Genomic DNA, 20,758 nt, shown 5'->3' with positions numbered 1-20,758 from the left:
ACAGGTTAAGATTTGGCACCCTTGATTTACCTCTCCCCCTCCCTCTCTCGGTCTACACTTCACTTCCCCCCTCAACTCTTTGGGGATAAGTTGCGGACGCGGCACCCTTCACTCCTAAAGTACTTCAGTGTCTGTTTCCGAAGAAGCAAGGGCAGTCGTACAAAACCGCAGCACGGTTATCAATGTCAGGAAGTGTAGCATTGCTCTGATGCCATTATCTGTCGCCGTCCTACCTCGGCGTTTACCGGAGATGACAGGGGGTCCATTGCGGCATGTCCCCGCCCACCCTGGAGCCAGTCTGGGCTCTGGAGCTACATTCACGTACCATTAGGAAGAACTCCTCGGGGGCGCCTCGGTGGCTCAGTCAGTTGAGCGTCCAACTCTTGATGGCGGCTCAGGGCGTGACCCCAGGGTCGTAGGATCGAGCCCCGTGTGGGGCTCCGCACTGAGCTTGGAGCCTGCTCGGGATTCTCTCTCCCTTTCTCTCTCTCTCTGCTCTCTCTAAAATAAAATTGAAAAAAGGGAAAGACAAGAAGGCACTCCTTAAATGATAGCCATTACTGAAACAATACACAAAAGAGAAATTAGAGAAGGCTGAGCTTAAAAGCCATTGAACTTGGGGTGCTCATAGTTTCCACCCCCAGTGGCTCACCTTGGGGGCCCTACTGGAGCCAGCTGGACTGGGGTTCAAATCCCAGCTCGTCCCCTTAATCAGCCATGTGGCCTTGGAAAGCTGTGCCCCCTCCTTGAGCCTCAGTTTCCCCATTTTAAAATAGGGATGACACTCGTGCCTGTCTCGTGGGGCGTGAGAAGTGTGTGGAGCCCTGGGCACAGGCTCCTGTGTGATGACTTGTGAGGTGGGTGTTATCGGTCGCCACCTGTCCCGTGAGGAGAGGGGCGGGGTGATGGCACGGTGTCTGTGGGGGCCCTGACCCCGAGCTTTGCCCGCAGGACGACGAAGTGGTCCTGCAATGCAGCGCCACGGTGCTCAAGGAACAGCTCAAGCTCTGCCTGGCGGCCGAGGGCTTTGGCAACCGCCTCTGCTTCCTGGAGCCCACCAGCAATGCCCAGGTGTGTGTGGGAGTGTGGGGGTCTGTGGGGGCAGAGGCCAGGGTCCAAAGAAGAGGGGTGTGGGTCTGAAGAGAGGGTGCTGCTAGGAGAGAAAACGGAGAGGGGCTGGGAGGGAAAAGGGGCTGAAGGTTCCAGGCAGGCGGGAGGGGAGGTCTGAGGAGGGAGAGCAGGGGACCTGAGGGAAGAGGGAGGGTGGCTGGGGGCATGGAGGGCCCTGAGTTCAAGGAAGAGGGGGGGTGAAAAGGAAAGAGGGCCAGAGGTCGGAGGCAGGTAGGGGTGGAGAAGCAGGGGCTCGGGAGTCTCAGGAGGCAGGTGTCTAAGGGGGCAGAGGGCCTTGGATCCAAAGCCAAAGGGCCTGGAGGGCTGGGGGACACTAGCGGGGGACTGGGGGGCTGACTGGGAAGGGAGTTAGAGGCTGAGAGTGGAGGGAGCCTGGGTCTGAGGGCGAGGTGGACTCAGGGTCTGAGAGAAGAGGTGACCTGGGGGGTGAGGGCAGGGACTGGGAGAGGGAAGGGACGTGGAGTCAGATCGCGGAGGAGGCCAAGGGTCTGAGCGGGTTAGAGAGTCTTGGATCCAAGGGGGAGGGTGTCTGGGAGTCAGAGGACTGGGTGGGAGACTGGGGAGGGAGGAGAAAGGTTGGATGTGATTTGGAAGCAGGGTTCACGGGCGTGTGAGGGAGAAGACAGGAGTTGGGAGCGTCTGCTGGTGACAGCAGGAGACGGGGGGCGGGGGGCTCCTTTGGGATTGCAGAAATTCGGGTTATCTGCAGGGGGAGGCATGTCCTGTGGCGTTGGAACAGGTGCAGCGTGTCTGAGAGAGGGCTGAGGCTCGCTTTGGGATTAGGTGGGGGGTGGGAAGCTTCCGTGAGGCTCGGCTAGGGTTTAGGTGTTTGAGGGAAGGAGGCATGTCTTCTGTGATGCCGGTGTCCGCGGGGGTGGCAGGGTGCAGGGGCTCCTCCGGGGACCGGGGCCAGGTCTGGGTCTCCAAGGGGTGTGGGTATTCAGACCGGCGCTCAGGGGCCTTCGCGCCCCCCACTCACATCCCCCCCCCCCTCACCGCAGAACGTGCCCCCCGATCTGGCCATCTGTTGCTTCGTCCTGGAGCAGTCTCTGTCGGTCCGGGCCCTGCAGGAGATGCTGGCCAACACGGTGGAGGCTGGCGTGGAGGTGAGGCTCCCGGCCTGGCGGGGCGCGGTGGCAGGGCTGGGTGGGAAGCCACGGGGGTCGCTCACCGCCTGCTCTTCTTCCTCTCTCTGCCCCGCCCCTCACAGGCCCTCAATTTGGATAAGTGGGTAGGTCTGGCCTTGGGTGTCACCTGCCTCTTCCACCTCTCCCGGCCCCAGGCCCTGCTCTTGGGCCCACGTCCTGCACACAGGGGCTGGGGGTCTCCCCCACCCCAGCTGTCAGGGGCTGTGGAGCCCAGACAGGCCAGCCAGGAAGGAAGGAAGGGGGTGGGGGCTTCTGAGCCCCCCCGACCCGTTCCCGTGCCTGCTCCTTTGTCCTCTTTCCCATCCTTCCCTCCGCCCCTGATCCCAGCTCTTCTCTGCATGGGACCTCTCCTCTCACCTCCCCCCTGCCCCAAGTGTGGGTCCCCTCCGCTCCAGGAGTGGGTCTGCCGTGTGATCAGGTGGCCCCATCACATGGCGCCCTCAGAGCATGGGCATGTGAGAGCCAGGATGGGAGGCATGACGCCATCGAGTGACCGGGTGTATATCCGATGTACCCACCCCGGGAGGGGCCCGGGCTCCTTGTGCTTCGGCGTGTGTGGCGGCGCAGGGCGGGGTCCCTATGAGGATGTTCAAATATTTAACACCTGGTAGGACTACCCAGGCGCACATGGGCTGCCGCTCAGCTGTCTTATGACAGGTTACGGCGAAAGGGACCAGGGTCCACGGAATACGAGTTAGGGGGGACTCTCAGGAGACCAACCGGAAGAGCGGTTCGGCCTCCCTGAGGGACTCTGGGGCCTGCTCAACAGGATGAAGGAGGCAGGGAGGACAGAGCGGGCTTTGGGAACTAGAAAACACCCTACCCACAGGCTTCTCAGAGACACAGCCCCTACTTCCATGAATGGGGAAACCGAGGCCGAGAATCTGTTGAGGGTCTGAGCTAAGGCTTTCTGGTGTCCGGGCGAGCATGGTATTTTATGGGGAGCGTATTGCCACGTAGGATAGGCCGGACGCCTGGTGGGGGGGGAGGGGTCTGGTCTCACTCTGTGCCCTCTCTCCACCCCCTCCCCCCTGCAGTCGTCCCAGGGTGGGGGACACAGGACACTCCTGTACGGCCATGCCATCCTGCTCCGGCACACGCACAGCGGCATGGTGAGTGTGAGAGCGAGGGGGCGGGGGCAGGGGCGGGGCGAGGGCAGGGGCGGGGCGAGGGCCGGGAGGAGGCTGACTCCCCTCTGCGATCCTAGTACCTGAGCTGTCTTACCACCTCGCGCTCCATGACCGACAAGCTGGCCTTCGACGTGGGACTCCAGGAAGATGCCACAGGTGTGGGGCTGGAGCGGGGAGGGCAGCGACGTGGGCGCTGCGGCCAGGGGCCGCGGTGGGGAAGGTGCAGGCCCGGCGGGGGCAGGGACGGGGGCGACGAGGGAGACTCGGACCAGCGTGGGGGGACCCGAGGCAGAGAGTGTGAGGGCGGGAGGCAGAGAGGGGGTGGTCGTGATAAGAGAATTTGGGGCCGAGGGCTGGGGACCCCTCGGGGAAGGGCATTCTGGGTAGTCCTCATCCTGACAGCCCTACCCCCTCCCTAGGGGAGGCCTGTTGGTGGACGGCACACCCGGCCTCCAAGCAGAGGTCGGAAGGAGAGAAGGTCCGCGTTGGGGACGACCTCATCCTCGTCAGCGTCTCCTCAGAGCGCTACCTGGTGAGCAATCCCGCCCCCCCCCCTCCCCGGCATAGCTACTACTGCCCAGGGCTGGGGGCGCACGGGGTCCCCCGTCTGCCGGTCACTGATTTGCCAGCTCTCTGGCCCCAGCGGTCGGACGCCTGATTCCTGGTTTCCCGACCTCTGACATCCATTTCTGGTCTTCCGGGCCCCACTGCCCAGTTTGATCTTGGTTTTCCGATCTGTGATCTCTGATTTTCTGTCCCCTGTCTGCCGGCTTCCACCTTTGGTTTCCGGCCTCTGACTCCGGACTATTCTCACCCACCGTCTCTGACCGCCACCTCCCGGCCGCCCCCAGCACCTGTCGACGGCCAGCGGGGAGCTCCAGGTGGACGCCTCCTTCATGCAGACACTGTGGAACATGAACCCCATCTGCTCCGGCTGCGAAGAGGGTGAGGGTCCCAGACCTCCTGTCCCTAAACGGAGACCCCCAGAACAGACCCCCCACCTTGCCCGTCAAACATGTCCATACTGACCCCAAATCCAGAACCCTGGAGTTCAGACTCTAATCCCCACACTCAGTATCAGACACCCAAATCTAGACTCCAAAACTCACATGCCCCACTCAAGGTCCTGGAGGGCAGACCCTTAAACTCAGATCCAAAGCTTAGAGCACCGCATTTGGAACTTAGCCCTCAGATCCGCAAGCCTTAGAAGGCAAATACAGATGGAGACCTCAGCTCCCCACACCCAGACCCCCACATTCAAACTCAGATATCCAAGCCAAGACCTCTAATTCCGACCCCAAATCTCAGCCAACTGACCTCAGATCTCCAAACTTTAACCCCAGACATCTAAAATCATCTTCCAAATTCTTCCCGTGCTAAGATCCCAAAGCATGACCCCAAAACTTTGACCCCAGCTCTTAACACCCAAACCCCACACCCAAGCTGAGACTCAAACCACAGATCCTGAAACTCAGGCCTTAATGTCAAACCCACCAACTTCTAACTCTGAAGCTTCTCCAACTCAGACTTCGAAACTGTCGACGATAACTTCAGACCCCGAACCTCAGAACTCCAAAATCAACCTTCAAAGTTCAGACCCCAACCTCAGACCCAACCATCAAACCTCTAAACCCAGACCCCAAATCAAGACCTGACACTCAGAGCCCAATATCCAGAAATGTTAGACTTAAACCTCTGACCCCCAACCTCAGAAATCCAAACTCAGACCCACATTCCCCCCCCAACCTCAGCCCTGTATACCCAGACCCCCAAACTTAGATTCCCCACCTCGGACCCCAAATCTCATACCCCTGCTTCAGGCCTCAAACTTAGCCCAAATCTCAGACTGCCACTTTAGATCCTAAAACTCAGATCCCCAACCTCCCACAGGGGAGAAGCAGGACCCCTGAACTCCACTTTGGCTCCCAGGCCTCTCCAGGGCTCCAGCCCTACAATGAACACTTTCCCTTGCTCCTTTCCAGGCTATGTGACCGGAGGCCACGTCCTTCGCCTCTTTCACGGACACATGGATGAGTGTCTTACCATTTCCCCCGCTGACAGCGAGGACCAGCGCAGGTCTGGGTTGGAGACAAGAGGCCCTGGGGTGTTGGGGCAGGAGGGGAAGGGTAAAAGCAGGCTCGGGCCACCTGGACCCTATGGGTGGGGTTGGGGATCACATTCTGGGAGGAGGGCGACTGAACCCTTGACCTCACTCTCTCCCGTGTCCCCAGACTCGTCCACTACGAGGGGGGATCTGTGTGCACCCATGCCCGCTCCCTCTGGAGACTGGAGCCACTGAGAATCAGGTGGGAGGGGCTGGGGCTGGGGCTAAGAGCTCCTGGGGGGCCTGGGAGGGGAGAGAGGGTCTTGAAGGAAGATCTGAGAAAGAAACTGGAGGATTTTGAGGGGAAATCTGGGGAGCCCCAGAAGGTGATGAAGGTCTTCAGGGTCCCAGAGTCCTGGAGGAAAAGGACCTAGGGGAGGGTGGGCGTTCCTGAGGAGAGATTGGGGATCCCGAGTAAAAGTGTGGGGAGTAGAGGGAGAGAAAGTGGTGGGTCTGGGGAAACTGGGAGCACTGAGGAGCCCTGAGGAAGTTGTGAGGGCCTGAGATAGGACTGGGGTTCCCAAAGGAGGGCCAGGGGGTCCTAAGAAAGATTTGAGGGCCCCAAGGAAGGTTTGGGCCCCCCTGGAAGAAGGCTGGAGGCTTGATGAGGTTTGGACCAAGACTGTGGTGTCCATGGGAGGACTGGGGGAGCCTCTGACCCCCCGGCACCCTCACCCTTTGCAGCTGGAGTGGGAGCCACCTCCGCTGGGGCCAGCCTCTTCGTATCCGGCATGTTACCACTGGGCGGTATCTGGCGCTCACCGAGGACCAGGGCCTGATGGTGGTCGATGCCAGCAAGGCCCACACCAAGGCGACCTCCTTCTGCTTCCGCATCTCCAAGGTCGGTGGGGTCAGGGTGCCCTCCCTCACTTGGGGCCCCAAATCCGGCCCCAGCCTCCATTCTGCAGTCTCTCCCCGATTAAATGCGCAGGCAGAGGAGGCTGACCTCTGTCCCCTGCCCCTGCAGGAGAAGCTGGATACGGCCCCCAAGCGGGATGTGGACGGCATGGGTCCCCCTGAGATCAAGTATGGGGAGTCACTGTGCTTCGTGCAGCACGTGGCCTCAGGCCTGTGGCTCACCTATGCGGCCCCGGACCCCAAGGCCCTGAGGCTTGGCGTGCTCAAGAAGAAGGTGGGTGCCTGGTGAGGGGAAGGGGCGGGGGTGCTGGCAGGGGCAGGAAGGAGACCGAGAGGTGATCATGCTTGAGCCTCTGGGAGTTTGAGGGTAGGACTGAGAGAAAGATGGGGACTCAAAGACAAACTGAGATTGAGAGAGGAAAAAGAAAGAGGGATAGATATACAGGGGGGAGAGGGAGAGGAAAAATGGGATGGAAAGAATGAATAGAGTGAGGGAGAAGGAGAGAGAAAAGGGAGAGAGAGGGAGAGGGAGAAAGGGAGAAGGACAGGGAAAGAGAGAGAGGGAGAGAGAAACATAGAGACAGAGAAAAGCAGAGACAAAAAGACATGGAGACAGAAAAACAGAGAAAGATAGAGACAGAGAAGCAGAGATGGAAAAGACAAAAAGAGACAAAGACAGTGACAAACAGACCAAGAATAACATTCGGCAAATTATGGAGTGTCCCAGTTGTTCTAGATGTGTGTGTGGAAAAATAGATGAGATATACAGACCTGTGTCCTGCCCTCCCAGACTCAGACATGGTAAATAAACCACCTGTAATGAAGTACATAGCATTCCAGCTGCAGAGTGGAAAAGCTACTCTGGGCAGAGGGCATGGCATGTGCAAAGGCCCTGAGGTTGGAATGAGGTTGATTTGTTGCAATAACAGAAAGAAGATCCAGTTTGGCTGGAGCGCAGTGATTGAGGGACAAGTCTTGGAAGATAAGGACAGAGAGGAGATGGGAGCAGATCATGTAGGGCCTTGTGGGCCATGGGGAGGGTCCCACCTTTTACTCCTAGTGAGATGGAACCCCAGTAGAGTTTTGAGCAGGCCAGGGAGGTGACCTAACTCAGGTTCCTTAGCTGCTCGTGGGAATAGATAGGTTTGGGGTGAGGCCCAGAGTTGGAATAGGGAGCCCAGGGAGGCGACTGCTGCCATGGTCAGGTGGGAGAAAACAGTGGACAGGACCAGGGTGGGGAAGGTGGCAGATTATGTGTGTAGCTTGAGGGCGGAGCCAACAGGATTTCCCGACAGACTGGATCTCGAGGTGAGAGGGGCAGGGGTCGAGGATGATGCCATGATTTTTGCCCTGAGCCACTGGAAGGATGGAAATGCCATTAACTGAGTCGGGGACAGCCAAGTGTCAGCAGCTCAGGATGACAGGGATCCAATGTGTAGAACAGAGCCCCTCGATAAAGAGTGAATGAGTGGGAAGACTAGGGAGATGCTCGTTTCAAAAAAAAACGAAGCTTGTAGTTGGATACCTGAGCGGAGGATATAGAAATGGGCCTGGTCCGAGGCGGGTAGTGGGAGCCGTCAGCGGTGGGTGGTATTTACAGCCACAGGACTGGACGAGGCGCTGGGAGGTCAGCTCAGGAGAAAGCTGGAAGATGGTCTCATCTTACAGAGAGGCTTTCAGGCATTCAGCCTGGGACATGTTAAGTGAGGGTGTCATTACACCTTTCTGGTGGGAGGGTGTTAAGTCAGCAGTAGATACAGGTGGAAAGGGTCTGGCCTGGAGACAGACAGACAGGACAGTCAGAGAGGGAGACACAAACACAGAATCAAAGGCGGATAGAGACAGAAGGCAGAGAGAGATGGAGATACAGACAGAGTGGGAAAGACAGGGAGAAAGAGACAAAGCACAGGGTAGCGATGTGAGACGTAGGGAGAGAGACAAAGACAGAAACAAAGAGGGGCAGGGAGATGGAGCCAGAGGCAGAGGGGAGACAGGGGGGGGGGCGGAGGGGGACAGAGAATAAGAGTCAGATGAAGAGGGATAGAAGGGGGTGTCTGGCAGAGAGATTTAGTGGAGGATGGGGGCAGCTTTGGGGCTAGAATCTGGATGGAGATCTGGGGGCAGATGATCCGTCCTTGGTGCTGGGCCCACTCCTGACCTCTCTGCCCGCCCCCCCCCCCCGCCACTGCCAGGCCATGCTGCACCAGGAAGGCCATATGGACGACGCCTTGTCACTGACTCGCTGCCAGCAGGAGGAGTCCCAGGCTGCCCGCATGATTTACAGCACCGCTGGCCTGTACAACCAGTTTGTCAAGTGAGCCACTCTGCCCACTCTGCCCCCCCCCCGCCCCCTGCGGGGCCACGCCTTGACCCCCAGGCTCCCCGTGGTCATACACCTGACCCCTCTAATCCCACCTCTGACTTCCACACCCCTAACATACACAGGATCCCTAACCTCTAAACCTCTGACTTCTGTACACTTGACCCCTAATCTGACCTTGACAACCATGATTTTGACTTCACATCCCTGATCACCCCTGACACCCAGATCCTTGATCCTGGACCTCCCCAGCCCTGACACCTGCTTCCACCCACCCCCCTGTGCTTACACAGGAGTGAGTCCCAGTCCTAGCTCTGTCGCTGGCCACTGTGTGGCCTCAGGCCAATGTCTGTCTGTCTCCGAGTCTCAGTCTCCCCCTCTGTAGAATAGGTGTGTCTGTAAGAGTCCTTTGGGGGCAGGGGTAGGACTCGCGAGCGCCTCAATGATAGTCAGCGCTCGGGGCTCCTGGCTGACAGGTGCGCCGTCCCCACAGGGGCCTGGACAGCTTCAGCGGGAAGCCGCGGGGCTCGGGGCCGCCAGCTGGCACAGCGCTGCCCATCGAGGGTGTCATCCTGAGCCTGCAGGACCTCATCGGCTACTTCGAGCCGCCCTCCGAGGAGCTGCAGCATGAGGAGAAGCAGAGCAAGCTGCGCAGCCTGCGCAACCGCCAGAGCCTCTTCCAGGAGGAGGTGGGGCCGTGGCGAGGGCGGGGCGGGGCGGGGCCTGTGGACGCGGGGGCGGAGCCTGAGGGAGGGGTGGGGCCGCGGGGCGGAGCCTGAGGGACCTGAAGGCGTCTGTAGTGGTTTCAGAGCCGGCGGGGCCTGTATAAACGGGGCGGGGCCGCAGGCCTTCGGGGAACAAGTGAGGGGGCGGGCCTTGAGGAGAATTTGGGGTGGTGGGCGGGGCCTTGAGGGAAAGGCAGGGCGTTTGTCAGAGCAGGGGCGGTGCGGGTGGGAGCGAGTTGCGACCGGAGCGAAGGGGGTGGGGCAGGCCTGATCCCTTACCCCGGAGTGGGGCGGGGCCTAAGCGCAGGTCTGTGCCGAGGCGAAGCCTGTAGAAGCGGCCAGGCCTGGGAAGAAGTCTGAGGATGACGCTGCGGGACTCGGGAGTGGGGGGGGGGAATGGTGTCTGTGGGGGCTCGGCCCGCAGTTGGGAGGACTGAACCAAAGTGGGGTATGGGAGGAGGGGCAGGGCCAGAGGTGGGTTTTGGGGCGTCAGGGAGGGTCCTCTGCTGGAGTCAGGATCTGGGGGGGGGTCTGTGTGTTCTGAGAGCAAGAAGGGAAGAGATGTGGAGCGGGCTCCGCCCAACAGGGGGTCAGAGTGAGGGGGACCGCACGGGGTGGGAGGAGGGGACTGGACAAAGGCCCCGAGGTCTGATGTCCCCACCGGGTGATAGGGGAGCATGTTCGTTTAAAGGCTAACAACTGACCCTCCTCCTCTCCAGGGACTCCCCAATCTGATCCAAAAGTGATAATAGTAACAACAACGAAACTTATTTGTGGAGTGGAATTAGTATAGGCCAAACGTTTAGAACCGTGCCAGCACGTAGCAGATGATATATAGGTGTTAGTGGTTATTATTACTTTGAATTTGGCCTTTATTGTGTGCTAAGGGTGCTATATACATGACATCCTCCTGATAACCCCATGGGGGTTGTAATTCCCATATTACAGATGGATCACAGAAGCTCAGAGAGATTAAATAACAGCCATCTATCTCCCCAACAAATATGCCAAGGGGTACAGCTGTCAGCAAAACAGACAAAAATCTCTGTCTTTATGGAACTGACATGTGAGGAGGATAGATGATGATCAATAAAATAAGAAAATTACATGGTATATAAGATGATAAGTACTGAGAAAAAAATTAAGGAGGGAAGTAGCAGGGAGTGCTGGGGTTGTTGCAATTTAAAATAGAGTGGTCTTGGGGAGCCTGGGTGGCTCAGTTGGTTAAGCATCCAACTATTCGTCTTGGCTCAGGTCATGATCTCACAGTTTGTGGGTTTGAGCCCCACCTCAGACTCCGTGCTGACAGTGCAGAGCCTGCTTGAGATTCTCTCTCTCCTTCTCTCTCTGCCCCTCCCCTGCTCGCTCTCTCTGTCCTGCTGTCAAAAATAAATAAATTTAAAAAAATTTTTTTAAATCCTTAAAACAGAGTGATCAGTGGGCGCCTGGGTGGCTCAGTCGGTTGAGTGTCCAAACTCTTGATTTCCGCTCAGGTCACGATCTCAGGATCGTGGGATTGAGCCTAGCACTGAGCACCAAGTGTGGAGTCTGCTTGGGATTCTCGCTCTCCTTCTTTCTCTGCCCCTCCCCTGCTCACGCGTGCTCTCTCAAAATAAATAAGTAAACTTAAAAGAAAAATAAAACAGGGGCACCTGGATGGCTCAGTGGGTTGAGCGCCTGACTCTTGGTTTCAGTTCAGGTCACGATCTCACGATTTCGTGGGTTCGAGTCCTGCGTCCAGCTCTTCACTGCCAGAGCAGAGCCTGCTTGGGATTCTCTGTCTCTTTCTCTCTGTGTCTCCCCCACTTGCACTGTCACTGTCTCTCTCAGAATAAATAAACTTTAAAAAAAAATAAAAAATAAATAAAATAGACTGGTCAGGGAGGGGACCTGAGTGAAGAGAGGCAGCCACATGTACACCTGGGGGAGGGACAGAGAGGAGACAAAGGGGAGAGCAGTGCACAGGGAGTGTGCTTGGCAGGTTCTAGAACCATGAGGAGGCCAGGGCGACTTGGGACAGGGTGAACTAGGGGCAGAGTGGGAGGAGATGAGGGCAGAGAGGTGACGAAGGCCAGGCTCTGGGTGAGGACTTTCACTTTGGGAGCCACAAGAGGGATAGGTTCCCTAAAATCACGACTAGTTAGTGACTCAGCCACTCTGTGTGACTCCAACCGCCCTCTACCCCCGTGTGCTGCCTCTCTTACTAGTGATAGGGGCCCCCAGCATAAAGACACAGTGATTGTCACGGTAGCGCTATACGTAATGGCCAAAAGCTAGAAACAGCCCAAATGTCCACCACCAGCATGGATCCGCAAATGTCGCGTGTTCACACACACAGCGGATATGGATACTACTCCACCACGAAAATGAAGGGACTACAGCCACGTGAAACGGTGTTCTTGAACTTAAAACATAACACCCAGCAAAAGACTCCATGTCCAGAAGAATACTTATTGTGTACGCCAAGTTCAAAAACAGGCAAAACTCAATTAGACTGTTTACTGACGCATACATAGGCGGTAAAAATAGAAAAGCAAGGAGAGGATTTCTACAAAAGCCAGGACAGCGGTTATTCCTCGCAGAGAGGTTTGTGTGGTCAGGAGGGGCATCCAGGCGACTTCTGCGTGGCTGGCGGTGGTCTCTTTCCGGGCTTGGGTCACGGTTGCACAGGTGTTCTTTGTATCTGTTGAGCCATACACGTTTGATGTTTGGTGTGCACAGATCTGCCTTTGCAAATTTGCCTACTTGCTAAAATCTATTTGTGACCCTCACATCAATACTTGCAACATCTTCGTGGTCACGCGTGAACATGTGCGGAGTGGCAAAAAATTTGTGTCGGTGGCCCTCATGTTCCCGGCTGAGGCTGAACAGGGTGATGCTGCGCCTTCTTGTTTCAGCAGTCGGCCTGTAAACAGGTGTCCTTTTCATGGTATATTTAGTGCCACATTTTCCACACGCTGGTGTTTTTTTGTTGAGTTCGCTGTTTAAAGTGGCCCCCGAGTGTAGCGCTAACGTGCTGTCTAGTGCTCTCGAGGGCAAGAGGCTGTGGTGGGCCTTATGGAGAAAATAAGGGGGGGATATGCTTCATTTAGGAGGAGTTAGAGTGCTGTTGGCCGTGAATTTAATGTTAATGCATCAACAATATATATTAAATCACTGTCTTTAAACGGACACACATATGTGCCAAGATTATGTACTGGTTGACGAAAACGTGACTCAGAGCAACTCCCCGTGTTTTCCCCGGGAGAGGTGAGTGGTTCAGGATTTGCTAACTCCGTGTTCACGGTGACTTTATAGAACCTAACTACCGCGAATAACAAGGGCTGACTGTATGTATTATTGTATGTGCTTTTCTGTATGCCTTTTATAATTCACAATAAGAGAAGACCAAGTTTAAAATGTAAAATGCAAAAAAAAAAAAAAAAAATCTCTCGGGTGGTTGGCGCGGAGAGTAAACTGAGCCAGTTAGGACCCAGAGTGGGATGCTTGGAAGTGGATAGGATGGAAAGAAAACTTCGGGAAGGAAAAGCACAGTCAGTCCTGATGGTCTTTTTTTTTAATGTTTATTTTAATTTTGAGAGAGAGAGAGAGCACAAGCAAGGGAGGGGCAGAGAGAGAGGGAGACACAGAATCCGAAGTAGGCTCCAGGCTCTGAGCTGTCAGCACAGAGTCGGACGCGGGGCTTGAACCCACGAACCATGGGATCGTGACCTGAACCAAAGTTGGACCCCTAATTGACTGAGCCACCCGGGGGCCGCAGTCCTGATGTTAATAAGGACGTGTTATGTTGGGAACCGAGGCAGAGAGGACAAGGACGGATGTGGGGAACTGAGGAGGAGAGGAGGGTGATGGGAGTGAACGGGAACGTGGAGCTAATGTTGTTGGATCTGGGAACATAGTTGCTGGTTGTTGAAGTTGAATGAATTAGCAAATCCAAGAAGGGCAAGGAAGAGAGGGCCTGGGACTCCCATGGTGACCCGCCCCTTTTCCCCACCCTAGGGGATGCTCTCCCTGGTCCTGAACTGCATTGACCGCCTAAATGTCTACACCACGGCTGCCCACTTTGCCGAATTTGCAGGGGAGGAGGCAGCCGAGTCCTGGAAAGAGATTGTGAACCTGCTCTATGAACTCCTGGGTAAGGGGCCCGGTTCTGGCTTCCCCTAGAGCACCCCAGCTCCTCAGTGCCATGGGGTCTGACGCCTCTTTGCCACCCTCAGCCTCTCTGATCCGTGGCAATCGTACCAACTGTGCCCTCTTCTCCACCAACCTGGACTGGCTGGTCAGCAAGCTCGATCGGCTGGAGGCCTCCTCTGGTAGGAGAACCCAGGGGGAGGGGACAGGGGCTGGCACAGGGGAGGGCCGCAGTCACTCGCCTACCATTCTGCCACCTGCACAGGGATCCTGGAGGTGCTGTACTGTGTCCTGATTGAGAGTCCTGAGGTCCTGAATATCATCCAGGAGAACCACATCAAGTCCATCATCTCCCTCCTGGACAAGCACGGGAGGAACCACAAGGTTGGCCCCTCGCCCTGACCTCTCATCCCCTGAACTCTGAACCCTGACCTTTTCCCAGGGCCCCGGAATTCTCCACCTCCCTCACTCCCTTTCTCCTCCCCATCTTGTCTCTTACCTGGACTCCACTCCCACATGCTTCCATCTCAACACAAGGGTCTTAAACTTACAGTTCTTAAATGGATTCTGGGCCACAGGTGTGCTTCATTAGATCTCCGCAACATTTTTATTTTTTAATTTCTGATTTTGTAGTCTTTAGGTGGGCTGCATATACGCCCTCCAGCTCGCCACAGGTCCTACCTGTTTCTGAGAGAGACAGGGAGACAGAGTGTGAGTGGGGGTGGGGCAGAGAGAGAGAGAGGGAGACGCAGACACAGGATCGAAGCAGGCTCCAGGCTCCGAGCTGTCAACACAGAGCCCAACGCGGGGCTCGAACTCACAGACCGCGAAATCATGACTTGAGCCGAAGTCGGACCCTCAACCGACTGAGCCACCCAGGCACCCCGCCCCGCTGAACAATTTCTAACCACCTCACACATGTACATTATCACCTGGCACCCGAAGACACACGTGTGCAGCCCCTGCTGATCTAAAATCTCCTCCTGACCCTCCTGCTCTCACTAACCAACCTTTTCCCTCCTCCCTCTGACTCCTCACCTCCTACTCCAGTCCCTCCTTCCTTAACACTGCTGACGTCTTACCCCAGATCCTGCGGCCCCCGGCCTGACCTTTCTCTTTGACCCTTGACCTTCCTCTGTGAGCCCTGACCTCGCACTTCCACCACCTCCTTGCCCATCAAAATCTCCACCTCTTGTCCTGGCACATTATCCTTAACTTCTGGCTTTCCACCCCGGATTTCCCCGCCCTGGTGCGCTCACAACCTGACCTCTGACCTCGACCTCCAGGTGCTCGATGTGCTGTGTTCCCTCTGTGTGTGCAATGGCGTGGCCGTGCGCTCCAACCAAGATCTCATTACCGAGAACTTGCTCCCTGGCCGTGAGCTTCTGCTGCAGACAAGCCTCATCAACTATGTCACCAGGTCTGGCCCGTAACCCCTGACCCCAGCCTGACCTCACCCTGACCCCAGACCTCTTAACCCTTTCCCAGATCAGAGACTCCACACCCAGGTGGATGTCCCTTCCTCGGTCTCCCACCCCAAGACTTAACACCCGGTCCTCACAGATGTCCTCTCTTGCCCCAGCTCACCCCCGGCCCCCCCTCCTCTTGTCCTCTCTCCCTCTTCCATTTCTGCCTCTGTCTGTTCCTCTCTCTTTCTCTGTCTTTTTCTGCATTTGCTCTTTTTGCTATCTATCTCCCTCTGTATGTGTCTCTATTTCTCCTCCATTTCGTTTTCTCTGTCTCTCACCCATCTCTCTCTATTTTTTGAGGTCTCTGTCTCTGCTTTCTCTCTCTCTGTCTCCATGTCTCTGCCTTCTGTTTTTCCTGTGTGTATCTCTCCTTCTCTTCTCCCTTCCCCCCCCCCAACCCTGCAACAACCTGGCTTTGCTCCCCACCTCTCCCTCACCCCCTCTCCTGTCCCATCTTCCCTGCAGCATCCGCCCCAACATCTTTGTGGGCCGAGCAGAGGGCTCCACACAGTACGGCAAATGGTACTTTGAGGTGATGGTGGACGAGGTGGCTCCGTTCCTGACAGCTCAGGCCACCCACCTGCGGGTGGGCTGGGCCCTCACTGAGGGCTACAGCCCTTACCCCGGTGGCGGCGAGGGCTGGGGCGGCAACGGGGTCGGTGATGACCTCTATTCCTACGGATTTGATGGGCTGCACCTCTGGACAGGTACCTGACCCTTCCGGGGACCCTCATCCCCGATCATTGGCCCCAGAGCTTCTCAGACTCTCACCATACACCTTAGGCTTCTTGGGATCTTGATCCCCACGAGAGGCCAAATTTTGACCTCTGATTCCTAATTTTCCAAGACCCCAACCCTAACGCTTCCAGAATCTTGCCCCTAACCTGCTTCCTCATAGTCTCCAGAACTCTGACCCCAGGAGATGTATGATCTCTGACCCAAGAGATCCTTGAAAACTGCCCAGATCATTATGACTTCTGACCCTTGACTTCCAGCCCCCAAGGGTTCCAGAATTCTAACTCCAGGGTGACTGTAATCTCTGACTCCACAGCTCTCAAGACCCTAACTTCAGGGGAACCTTGACCTCCTCCCTTATCTCAGAGATCCAGGACCCTCCATGGGAACACTCGACCTTAGGGTTTCCAGGATCCAGATCCCATAAGATTCTCTAATATCTGACTCTTGCCTCTTGAGACCATTAGACTCTGACCAGTGAGGTCTTGAGACCCCTGACTTTTGACTCTTCCCTGTGACCCTGGCGCAGGACACGTGGCACGCCCAGTGACTTCCCCAGGGCAGCACCTCCTGGCCCCTGAGGATGTCGTCAGCTGCTGCCTGGACCTCAGCGTGCCATCCATCTCCTTCCGAATCAATGGCTGTCCTGTGCAGGGCGTCTTTGAGGCCTTCAACCTGGATGGACTCTTCTTCCCTGTTGTCAGTTTCTCGGCTGGTGTCAAGTGAGGACTTGCCTTTGCCCCTTGCCAGGCCCCAGACCTGGGACTGTCCCAAGACACCTTCCCTAGTTACAACATGGCCTACTATAAGGCCAGGAGCCTACCTTCACTGGGCAGCCTACCCTCAGGACTGACTGGTCAGATCCCTACGGGAAGGTCCCAGTGATCTCTACATGGTCCCAAACACTTTAGTGTCCTCCCATTGATCCAGACCCTCCCAAAGACCTCAGCTTCTTCCCAACCCCATATCCTTCCAGCGACTTTCACGTGTCCTCCAAATTGCACAATGACCTTCTAATAACTCTTCCAGTTAATTCCCAAATGATGTTAGACTCTCCCAATGACTCTATGTCATTCCAGTGACCTCCAAATGACTCCAGAATCTGACAGCTCTCTTCCAATGACCCAGACCCTCCCAATGACCCCCCAAATTATCTTGGATTCTCCCAATGATTCCATGCTTTTAACCGCTTTTCAGTGATCCCAGCATCTCCCAGTGATCTTCTAATTACTCCATGATCCCCCAGTGACCATAATTCCTCAATATCCCCAATTATTTCAAAGGTCTCTCAGTAACTCAGTCTTTTCCCAATGATCCCAAGCTCTGTAAAGAGCTTCCCAGTGTCCATTCAGTGGTGATTAGGGTTATCTCATAGTTACACCAGATTTTCCGTGATTTCCGGATGACCTTCTTGGTCTCCCAGAAACCTTCAGTATCCTCAAACATTCTATTGAGCCAAGGTCTCTTCCAGTGGATCTTTCTATGATCTTGCATTAACTCCCAATGAACCCACACTTTCCTTTTTTTTTTTTTAATGTTTATTTTTGAGAGAGAGAGAGCACAAGTGGGGAGGGGCAGAGAGAGAGAGAGAGAGAGAGAGAGAGACAGAGTCCAAAGCAGGCTCCAGGCTCTGAGCCGTCAGCACAGAGCCTGACGCAGGGCTCGAACTCACAAGCTGTGAGATCATGACCCAAGCTGAAGTTGGACGTTCAACCGACTGAGCCACCCAGGTGCCCCCTCCTTTTTTGATTTTCCACTGATTCTCGTTGACCTCAGACATTCTCTTTGACCTTAAATGACCTCCATGACTCCATGGCTGCCCGGTGATCTTTCCCAGAACTTTCCACAGATCCCAGGATTGCTCCCTTACCCTGGGAGCACAGATTCTCCTTGTAATCTGCCTCACCAGTAACCCCACTCTCCCACTCAGGGTACGGTTCCTTCTTGGTGGCCGCCATGGCGAATTCAAGTTCCTCCCTCCACCTGGCTATGCCCCATGCCATGAAGCTGTGCTCCCTCGAGAGCGACTTCATCTGGAGCCCATCAAGGAGTATCGGCGGGAGGGGCCTCGAGGGCCCCACCTGGTGGGACCCAGCCGCTGCCTCTCACACACTGACTTTGTGCCCTGCCCTGTGGACACTGTCCAGGTACTGCCTGCCCTGCAAGGGTTTCCTGGTGAGACAGACTCCCTTAGGAGTCAGGGAGGTGGGGAGCTGATTTGGAAGCTGGGAATCTTGTTGTTTAACAACAGATTGGGAAGCTGAGGCAGAGTGGAGGCAAAGAACTCTCGGAAGACAGAATCCCACCTTCTGGGAGTCCTCACTGTAGCCCCCTAAAGAAAGGACAATTATTAAAGTTTTTGGTTTTTTTTTTTTTTTTTTTTTTTTTAGAGAGAGCATGAGAGCATGTGCACACACACCAGGGAGGGTCAGAGAGAGTCCCGAGCAGGCTCTGTGCCCACAGCACAGAGCCCCATGTGGGGTTCGATCTCACAAACCGTGAGAACCATGACCTGAGCTGAAATCAAGAGTTGGATGCTCACCCGCCTGAGCCAACCAGGCGCCCCAAGAAAAGACTATTATTGCCCCTGATTTACAGTTGAGGAAAGTGAGACCCAGAAGAGTTAAGCAACCTATATAAGCCACACAGCTGATTTGAACCCATGTGCGGATTCCAAAGTTTGAGATCTTTTCCACTAGTCTGTTGGCATCCCTTCCATCTGGGCCTTCCCGCTCCTCCTGTCCCAACTTGAACTCCCCACCCCCACAAACATGTCCCTATCAGAGGCCACATAAGTTGTGTTCAAGAGCCTGACCACGAGGGTCTGATTTTCTGTGTGTTACCGTACGTATGTGGCTTTACTTCTCTGTGCCTCAGTTTCCTCATCTGTGAGGAAAGGGGATAACAACAGAACCTACCTTGTCTCACAGTTGTGGAGGTTAGATGAATATCTGTGAAGCGCTCAGCACAGTCCTGAGTAAATAGGAAGGACTCAATACAGTTAGTGTTATCAGTAGCAATAGTGATATTATTTCATGGTGAACTAGCCATCCCCTGTAGCCAGGACAGAGCCTGGGCCCCCTTCTGGATGTCTCCCTCCTGCTCCCCCAGCTTCTCAGCCTCATGGGCTGTCCACTTGGCCTCCTGGACATCCCTCCCACCCCCTCTGCTTCCCCCCATGGCCTGCCCTGGTCCGAACGAACCATCATTATCTCTTGTCTGTAGAACACTAACAACATAAATATTTATTATGCACCCACTGTGCGCCAGACACTTACATAAACTACATAAGACTGAGTAGTTATCTGGATTACATCACTGAATCCTTATGAGGTAAGTATTGTTCCGATCCTCATCGTACAAAGAAGGAAAGAGACTCGCCCATTCATTCAGCAACCACTTTCCAAGCATCTCCTCTGAGCCTGGCTGTGGGATGGACTGGGGAAGTGGTGGAAACTGAGGCAGCCCCAGGCCCTGTCCTCATGGAACAACCAGTCCAAAGGGGGAGAGAGTCCCAATTCCTAGATAATTCCTTAATTCCATGATTCGAAGTCCTTACTCAGCTGGACTGAGTGTCAACCCTGGAGTCAGGTGATGGTGATGAGGAGCAGGGCTCAGAATAGCAGGGAAAATCTGGGGGAACCGTCCAGGGCTCATACGTGTCCTTGGGGAGAGGGGTCATGGTGCAGCCTGGAAGGAACACAGGGATCTCATGACCGTTCCCTGCCTCCAGATTGTCCTGCCTCCCCATCTGGAACGCATTCGGGAGAAGCTGGCAGAGAACATCCATGAACTCTGGGCGCTGACTCGCATCGAGCAGGGCTGGACCTATGGCCCGGTGAGGGGCCGCCTGCAGCATGAGGGACTCAGGCTAGACTTGCCGTTGGGGGAGTGAGCAGGGAGGGGCCAGTGGTTGGGGGAAGGGACTTTAGGGCACCAGGACGTCCTTGGGGTTCTTGTGGCAGAACTAAGGGCAGGAGGTCAGGGGCCACAGTCTGGGAGTGTTGGGGGGAGGGAAGGGACCCTGAAAGTTGACACTGGGGTTTCTCCAGGTTCGGGATGACAATAAGAGGCTGCACCCGTGTCTTGTGGACTTCCACAGCCTACCAGAGCCCGAGAGGAATTACAACCTGCAGATGTCGGGGGAGACGCTCAAGTGAGGGGGGGGGGCAGGGAGCAAGGGTCTGGGACCGACTGCTGGTGAGGAAGAGGGCAAGGAGAGACAGGGATTGTGAAGCAGAGACAGACAGCTAGAGAGACTAGAGAGCTAGTCAGTAAGAGAGAGAGAGAGACGTGGAATCAGGGAAAGAAGTAGGTGGACAGGAAAAGATGGGCACCGTCAAAGAGACACAGAGACAAAGAAGCAAGGCCAGACAGGAGTCAGAGAGACAGAGACTGAGACAGAGGGATGGGGACAGACACCCAGAAAGTCAGAGCAAGAGATGTGAGAAACCGACAAGGGCGGGGGAGGAGGGAAGCCGGGCTGGGGGAGGGGAGGCCAGGGGCAGGAAGGCTGTGTGAGGTGACACTGCCCTCCCACCCCGCCCCAGGACGCTGCTGGCACTGGGCTGCCACGTGGGCATGGCAGATGAGAAGGCGGAGGACAACCTTAAGAAGACCAAACTCCCCAAGACGTGAGTGCGGGTGGCCCAGGTCCCTCTGGGGAACAGAGCTTGGTGGGGGGGGCTGGGGATGACGTGATAAGGGCTGGGCAGTTGAGGGGTCTTGTATGAGGCTGAGGTCAGAGACAAAGGGTCACAGGTTAGGGTGAAGGTCATAGGACAAGGGGTCAGGGCCCTGGAGTCAGTGGTGAGTGTCCTGAGGAGGGGTCAGGATTATGGAGGCAGGAGTCCCAGAGAGACAGTGGGTGTGAGTTAGGACCCAAGGTCAAGGTCTGCCATGGAATCAGGGAAAATGAGAGAACAGAGGTCATTTCTCCAAGTCAGAGTCAAGGAGTCAATAGAAAGAGGTGAGAAGCTGTTGGAGTCATAAGTGAGGGTCCCTAAA

The 20,758-nt window shown here is 55.8% G+C and overlaps 1 protein-coding gene across 1 annotated transcript in view; it reads left to right on the top strand.

Moving 5' to 3' along the window:
- The first annotated feature begins 272 nt into the window (after positions 1-272).
- The window catches only part of RYR1 (ryanodine receptor 1), a 112,979-nt gene continuing 92,493 nt past the window's right edge, over positions 273-20,758 (top strand). The window contains exons 1-23 of the mRNA XM_042920374.1: positions 273-296; positions 952-1,071; positions 2,133-2,237; positions 3,317-3,391; positions 3,487-3,565; positions 3,829-3,941; positions 4,261-4,354; positions 5,392-5,485; positions 5,641-5,715; positions 6,198-6,354; positions 6,481-6,645; positions 8,564-8,685; positions 9,185-9,380; positions 13,416-13,551; positions 13,634-13,729; positions 13,813-13,931; positions 14,834-14,967; positions 15,482-15,723; positions 16,281-16,473; positions 17,682-17,898; positions 19,485-19,589; positions 19,804-19,907; positions 20,302-20,385. Coding sequence (XP_042776308.1) covers positions 273-296; positions 952-1,071; positions 2,133-2,237; positions 3,317-3,391; positions 3,487-3,565; positions 3,829-3,941; positions 4,261-4,354; positions 5,392-5,485; positions 5,641-5,715; positions 6,198-6,354; positions 6,481-6,645; positions 8,564-8,685; positions 9,185-9,380; positions 13,416-13,551; positions 13,634-13,729; positions 13,813-13,931; positions 14,834-14,967; positions 15,482-15,723; positions 16,281-16,473; positions 17,682-17,898; positions 19,485-19,589; positions 19,804-19,907; positions 20,302-20,385 — 2,849 coding nt within the window. The remainder of the gene's footprint in view (positions 297-951; positions 1,072-2,132; positions 2,238-3,316; positions 3,392-3,486; positions 3,566-3,828; positions 3,942-4,260; positions 4,355-5,391; positions 5,486-5,640; positions 5,716-6,197; positions 6,355-6,480; positions 6,646-8,563; positions 8,686-9,184; positions 9,381-13,415; positions 13,552-13,633; positions 13,730-13,812; positions 13,932-14,833; positions 14,968-15,481; positions 15,724-16,280; positions 16,474-17,681; positions 17,899-19,484; positions 19,590-19,803; positions 19,908-20,301; positions 20,386-20,758) is intronic.

This window comes from Panthera leo, chromosome E2, assembly GCF_018350215.1.
Source record: "Panthera leo isolate Ple1 chromosome E2, P.leo_Ple1_pat1.1, whole genome shotgun sequence".
NCBI classification, from domain to species: domain Eukaryota; kingdom Metazoa; phylum Chordata; class Mammalia; order Carnivora; family Felidae; genus Panthera; species Panthera leo.
The sequence above is the reverse complement of the archived record's forward strand: the minus strand, read 5'-3'. Positions and strand labels throughout refer to the sequence as shown.